This window comes from Pongo pygmaeus, chromosome 10 (genome assembly GCF_028885625.2).
Source record: "Pongo pygmaeus isolate AG05252 chromosome 10, NHGRI_mPonPyg2-v2.0_pri, whole genome shotgun sequence".
NCBI classification, from domain to species: Eukaryota; Metazoa; Chordata; class Mammalia; order Primates; family Hominidae; genus Pongo; species Pongo pygmaeus.
In genome coordinates, this window is record NC_072383.2 from 74365821 (window position 1) to 74373029 (window position 7209).

At 41.5% G+C, this 7209-nt stretch overlaps 1 protein-coding gene across 2 annotated transcripts; it reads right to left on the minus strand.

The window, feature by feature from the left end:
* Positions 1-231: 231 nt before the first annotated feature.
* Positions 232-4735, minus strand: BBS10 (Bardet-Biedl syndrome 10). Of its 2 annotated transcripts, none has more exons than XM_054443352.2 (2): positions 3666-4735; positions 232-3290 (listed from the first exon to the last, which is right to left on the minus strand). In XM_054443352.2, the coding sequence occupies exons 1-2, from the start codon at positions 3860-3862 to the stop codon at positions 1316-1318; spliced, it is 2172 nt and encodes a 723-aa protein (XP_054299327.1). In that variant the 5' UTR covers positions 3863-4735; the 3' UTR covers positions 232-1315. The 2 variants fall into 2 exon arrangements, with proteins under 2 accessions (XP_054299327.1, XP_054299328.1); XM_054443353.2 differs by having other exon boundaries at positions 3751-4734.
* Between the last annotated feature and the right edge of the window lie 2474 nt (positions 4736-7209).

Here is a 7209-nt window from a genome sequence, read left to right on the forward strand (position 1 = left end):
TCCATGAATTCAGCAAAAGAGCTAATTTATTCTTTCCATATTCACAGAAACCAAATAATGCATCATATAGCATAAATATTTAAAAAATCAGAATTATATTTAATATAAAAAATCGTGATATTATAGTTTTTAAAATACATTAGTCAACACTTATTCAAGTGTAATTAAAGTTTTTTTTCTTCAGTCAATCCCAAGTAAGAATCTGTTGAATAAGTAAATTGGAAACATGTATTTAGAGGAATGAATTAAAGATAACAGTTTTATTCAACAAGCACTTCTGAATACTTGGAGAAAATACAGCACTGTTTTGGGTATTACAGAGAACTGATAAAGGTAGAAAACACTGTCCTTGTCCATGATAAGATGCATCATATTATTTACATTGATAAGCTTTTAAAATATGAACATTTGTAAATGAAATAAATTAGAAATAAAAATTAAAAATAAAACAGAAATAAACATTAGAAATAAAAATTGTCAAATTATTTGTTACTGTGGAACTCTGGCTATGCACCAGATACAAGAAAAACCAGTAAATACATGAAATATCCTTACAAGCTCTTGGGGTCAGGAGAAAATGAAAGTATTAATTGTATATCCTTTCTAGTATTAACCTTTTAGTACAGAAATGAAAGAGTTCACGATGCACAGTTACATTTCAGGTAACATATATTCAAAGGTATATTGAAGGTGAAAATCTATCCAAGGTTTTCCAAATGAAGTGGCAATAAACCAATGACCACATAAAAGTAAAAATTAATTTTATGCTTTTTGAAAAAAAATTTGAGCCTTTTACTCACTGCTAATTTAATTTTATGCTTTTTGAAAAAATAATTTGAGCCTTTTACTGACAGCTTTACAAAGTATGAGTAGGGAAAATTAATGCAAATAATGTATTCAATATTAAAAACAATTAGAATAAGCCCACCCAAATCAGAGATTAAATGATTCTATGAACTAAACATGTAACGATGAAGGAGGGCTGGAGTGAAAAAGATACAGAAGAGTAAAAAGGAGCTACAAAGAAACACCCTCCCCTAAACACACAGGCTAACACAGAGCTGAGACACAGAGGCATAAAATAGGGAAAAAACAGACACACTTAGCCAAATCTTGGCTTCCCCTCTAGATTTGTTCCAGAAAGTGATTTAATATTTGCATCTGGTCTGATGACCTTAGTGTGCTTCTTCTAAAGACTTTTAAAGTTACGCTATTTTCCTAAGTAGACTGAACTGACTTTAGAACCAGTGGTCACATGCCTGCTTTACTTGGCTTGAGTTAGATGAAAAGTTTGGTTAATTAAAAACTTCTGATGTTATAGTTCATCTTCTGAATCTTGATTGTGAACTTTCTGAGGGTGTCTCTTAACAGTGATTACCACGTCAATGGTTAATATTTTTGTCAAACACTGAAGAACTGAAGTTAGTAGCTGGTATTTACCCGTTACTGATTCCAAACCTGTCTGACTGCTTACCAAGGGTTGATTGGTTTGCAGTGCATGGACAGCTCTTATATATGCATGTGGAAAGCTGTATTTTCCTGTTTTAGATTTATAAAGGACTTTGGGAATGCCTAAAAGTGCATTAGCTATTATCATACTAACCATGGTTTCTTCTGATTGATGGCATTTTTTGGCATAATTGAGAAGATAGTAATGTAACAAGATCTCAAAATTACCACCTACTGGCAAAACACAACCAGCTGGCATAGATGAGGAAAGGTAACTCTGGGAAGTACCCATATTCTGTAACTTACAGCTCACTGGTAACATGCTTCCCTTTCCAGTAATATTTGTGACCTGTAAATTTTCGTAAGAAATTTCTATTCTATTTCCCCTTGTTGAATAAGCAGTGGAATTGTTCTTGAGTAATGGTTCATAATAATCAGTTAGCCTGTTTCTTTCCAAAGACAAACATGTCAGCGTTTCAACTGTTTGGAATGTATCTGTTGGTGTCAGTGTGGGGGTTGAATACGGAATATATGTTTCTAATTCTACATCTGAAATTACCAAATTAGAATGTACTTTTAAATATGTTTGAGTTTTTTCCAATTCATCTTTGTTCTCTACAACTGTGTCCTGATAAGGCCTTTGTATTGAGCCATTACCAGTATCTGGTGCTTGATAACTTTCTCCACTGTTCTTATAAATAAAAAGACTTGAAGTGCCATTTTGGTCATTGGTTTGTGTTACATAACTTAGATCAAGGTCTTTAAATAATTGCCGAAGCATTTTAAATGCTCCATGTAAAGCATCCTCATGTTGTTCAATGAGACCCTGCACTGATCCACAAAGAACTATAGAATGTGGTATAAATGCACATGTGCTTATCAAGCCTAGATGAACATATCTTTTGGATCTAAGGATAAGAGGTTTACAAAATTTCACCAAAGCAGTGTTAGGTATTTCACACTGTGAAAAGGCCTGTGGTGGTACAAATGGAGAAAGACCAATGATCCTCCGGATAAGAGAAACTTCTTCTGATGATAAACACTCAACCACTGATATGCCATTCACCCCTGCATAATAAATAACTAAATCTGGTTGTTTCACACTAGATACGAGCAATTTTACATTCTGACTATGTAGATGTTTCATTATTGCTTGTGTCTTTTCCATAATCCAAAATTGAGATGTCTGAAACTGTGCTTCTGAATTTAGAATAAACTCTGATCCAGAAGTGGAAAAAAGAGGCTGAACGGTTTCTGTTACTATCACCATTCGTATGTCACCATCTGCTGGGCAGTACACAGAAAAATCTTTCTGAAGCACAAGACCAGCTATGATCCTGGAATCTGAAACAGGAAGGCCAGTGACACCAACATTCAACTCTACAAAATAGTCATCCACTAACTCAAATACACCAATCCCACTTTCACAAGTCATACACTTGAAAAAGTAGTCACACATCAACTGTGAAATAAATTTGTGATTATTTCTTCCCACTCTTCCACAAAAGTATGCTTCTAAGAGCAACTCTAAAGAGCTCCTACACAATGTTTTCTCTTTAGCAGACGAAAAGATAGACAAAAAGTGTCTACTTAGGTACTGGTCCATAATACCGTCTAATATTTGTGTCTGAAACGTTAGGAGAGCCTGGGAAATACATTTCCACTGAGAACAATTTTTCCAATGCCTTCCATGGGTTTGAATGTTTTCACACATCAAAGGATCCTTTTCACTGTCTGTGATTGCATGAAGTCCTCTAAGCAAATGGCAAAGAAAGATAATAAATGTTTTTGCACCATCTCCTGTTTTTTTGAGATGACTGGAAACACAGTCCACTATCATCCTGTACAAAAAAGAAATAAAGCAACTCATTTTCAGAAGGCTGGCTTCCCACATCTTAAAACCATGTTTACACAGCCATAAGCATAAAATGAGAATATTGTTCCCTTGATACATCCTTAGTTTTTTCCTTTCTTGGAAAAAACTCTGCTCTATTCCAAGATTCTACGGTTGGGTGGAGTGGGGAGAAGTGGTCTTGGGAGTTGGTAAGATTTGGGGTGCAGGAGTGTTCCCTTGGGCAGGGCTCTAATTCCGAGCATACAGCGGTTTCACCCGAGGTCAGTCTTTCTAAGTACGTTATCGCCTCAGGATGGGACAAGAGCTCCACAGAGGCTGCCTGGGGTGCCCGGCTACGGGCTAGCGTGTGGGACGAGGGTACCTGGCTATGGGATGCTCTAAGTGTAGCGCCTCCAGGAGGCGGCCTCCATTCCGGCTGAGAAGCACCTCGCCAGTGGGCTTCGTACACAAAACTTGCCGTCCCTCGGGCCCCACGCAGCAGCTCACGATGGCTTCCAGCACCTCGGCCACCTGCAACGCCGCCTTCACAGACCCTGCGGCGGCCATAGAGCTTAACATCTGGGCCGCTTCCCCTTTTTGACCAGCTTGCAGAACACCGGGGCCGACCGAAAACAGGGGTGGGAACGGCCGGAAACGGAACAGGCGGGGAGAAAACCCGGAAGCCAGGTGCCGAAGCCGGTGTAGCACGGCTTCTTGGTTGGGCGAGAGGGCTGCCCTTCTGTCCGCTTGGTGGAAAAGCCCTGCAGCTTTGGCAGGTGGGGTGAGCTGGCCCGTTGTCCGCGAAGACAGAAAAAAAAGACTAGGATTTCCAGCAGCTGTGCCTGGAGCGGCAACCCTAAGCCCTTCCCTGGCTCCCTAGGTGAATTCATTTCCCTCCAGTGGCGTCCGCTGCCCCCAAATCCCTTAGTCTCCCGAGAAACTTTCTTCCTAAGTCAACACGGTAGTGGGGCCTGCGTGAAGGAGAGGGCACCCCGGTTGGAACTCTGCTGGCTTTCATCCCCTGCCAGAAGCTGCTTGTTCCGGGGCAAAACCTCTGCCTTGGATTCACGCATGTTCTGTCCACATTCTCCACGAGTTGCTGTCTTTACTATAACGGAAATAATTTGTAGATGCAGGACAGGTGAGGAAAGCCTGGCCACAGCCGTGAATTGCAGGCTTTATGTCTGCTGCAGAGGCTTTACCACATTTCCTAGACTCAGGTATCACAATAAAACTCTAGACACCACAAATATATTAAGCAGAAATGATGCGAAGACTCTATTTATTTATTTATTTTTTGAGACGGACTCTCGCTCTGTCGCCCAGGCTGGAGTGCAGTGGCGCAATCTCGGCTGACTGCAACCTCCGCCTCCCGGGTTCAAGCGATTCCTGTGCCTCAGCCTCCCAAGTAGCTGGGATTACAGGCATACGCCACTGTGCCCGGCCAATATTTGTATTTTTAGTAGAGATGGGGATGTCACCATGTTGACCAGGCTGGTCTTGAACTCCTGACCTGAATGATCCACCTGCCACGGCCTTTCAGAGTGTTGGGATTACAGGCACGAGCCGCCGTGCCGGGCCGATGTGAAGATTTAAATCCATTAATCACGTTGGTGATCAACAGTATGTTTTAAAACACATGGTCAAGGATTATTGTATATAATCCAAAGACAGAAAATTCTGTCTGTTATATTACAACATTTTCTTTTTTAAGAGATGAAGTTTCACTCTGCCACCCAGGCTGGAATGCAGTGGCGAGATCATAGCTTACTGCAGCTCCGCATTCCTGAGCTCGTGATCCTCCTGTCTTAGCCTTCAAGTCGCTTTGTGCCTCACTACGCCTGGTTATTTTCTCTTTTAGTAGAGACAGGGTCTCTCTATGTTGCCCAGGCTGATCTTGAATTCCTGGCCTCAAGTGATCCTCCCGACTTGGCCTTCCAAAGTTTTAGGATTACAGGCATGAGCCACCTTGCCTGGCCTAAAACACAGGCACTTGAGAGTATGGGCTTTGGATTCAGACCTGGGTTTGCTCTGTCATTTCCTTACCTGTGGCATTCACCAAGTAACCTGTTGATCTCTGCTTTTCTCATCTTTAAAAACAATGGGCCTGACGCAGTGGCTCATGGCTGTAATTCCAGGACTTCGGAGGCCGTGGGCGATCACAGGAGGCCGAGAGTTCAAGACCAGCATGGCCAACATAGCAAAATCCCGTCTCTACTAAAAATACAAAAATTAGCTGGGCTTGGTGGTGCATGCTTGTAATCCCAGCTACTCTGGAGGCTGAGGCATGAGAATCACTTGAACTCGGGAAGGGAGGTTGCAGTGAGCCTCCAGCCTGGGCAACAGAGAGAGACCTTGTCTCAAAACAAAACAATCCCCACCAAAAAAAACAGTGGAGATAACATATATAAAATAAAAATCTCAAAAGGTTTTGCGGAGGTGGAGAATGTTCACTAAACACTTTGCACAGTGCCTGGCATAGTTAGCACTGAACAAATATTTATTACACCTGTTACAGGAAAAGGGTCCCAATCCAGACCCCAAGAGAGGGTTCTTGGATCTCATGCAAGAAAGAATTCAGGGCAAGTCCATAAAGTGAAAGCAAGTTTATTAAGAGGAATAAAAGAATGGTTACTCCATAGGCAGAGCAGCCCCAAGGGCTGCTGGTTGCCGATTTTTATGGTTATTTCTTGATGATATGCTAAACAAGGGGTGGATTATTCATGCCTCCCCTCTTTAGACCATATAGGGTAACTTCCTGACGTTGCCATGGCATTTGTAAACTGTCTTTGGTGCTGGTGGGAGTGTAGCAGTGAGGACAACCAGAGGTCACTCTCGTGGCTATCTTGGTTTTGGTGGGTTTTGGCTGGCTTCTTTACTGCAACCTGTTTTATCAGCAAGGTCTTTATGACCTGTATCTTGTGCCAACCTCCTGTCTCATCCTGTGACTTAGAATGCCTTAATCATCTGGGAATGCAGCCTAGTAGATCTTAGCCTCATTTTATTCAGCTCCTATTCAAGATAGAGTTGCTCTGGTTCAGATGCCTCTGATGCACCCACCAAATTACTGTGGTAGGTCACCACTCTCCTGGTTTATTATTCCCACAGGTGATATTCTGTGAGATGCAGAAGATTCAACTAGCATAATGGCACAACATACATCATCTAGAGTCGAAGCATGCCAGTATTAGCAACAAAATGATCTTGTAGATGTTTCACGAGGTTGAACAATGAGGGGCCGTTTTCCTTAATCCTTATTGCTATGAACAAGATAGGAGGAACCGGCAGGCCCTCCCATCTTTTTCTCCCCAATTAATAAAATCAAACCAAATGACAGCCAGAAGCAACCGGACCCTGAGCAGAGAGCAAGAATGGGAAGAAAGGAGGGTGGGGGAAAACCAGAGAGGAATGATGTCTCGGAACTCATCTGATGTTGACTCAGTATGGACTAATAGGTGATCTGAGCGGGGGGGGAAACCCTTTCATATGGATTTCGTATATGTTTAATAGTAGGGTTTTTTTGTGGTGCTACTCATAACAAAGGGGTTACATTACTCAATATAGATTTAAGCAATGGATTATATTCCTGACATTTAGAAGTGAAGTGCTATTAGAGTTCTATTTAAGTGTACCATGGAGATACAGATACAAACTTGTGCTTTTACTCTTAAAAGTAAGAGTCGGCTACCACTCTTACTCTATTGCTTTCAGATACTTTCAACCTCTCTGAGCCTCAGCATCTTCATGTATAAAATCTGGCTAACTTCCACTTAAGGTTCTATCATAGAGGATTCGAGAAGAATGAATATAAGGCACCAAGCAAAGCATACTTCAGGGATTCTCACTGTTGAATCCCTTTCAAGCCCTTTGCCATCCTTTGCAGCTATCCCTATCCCCCCAAAAGGGGGGATTAAAACAAATTAGCA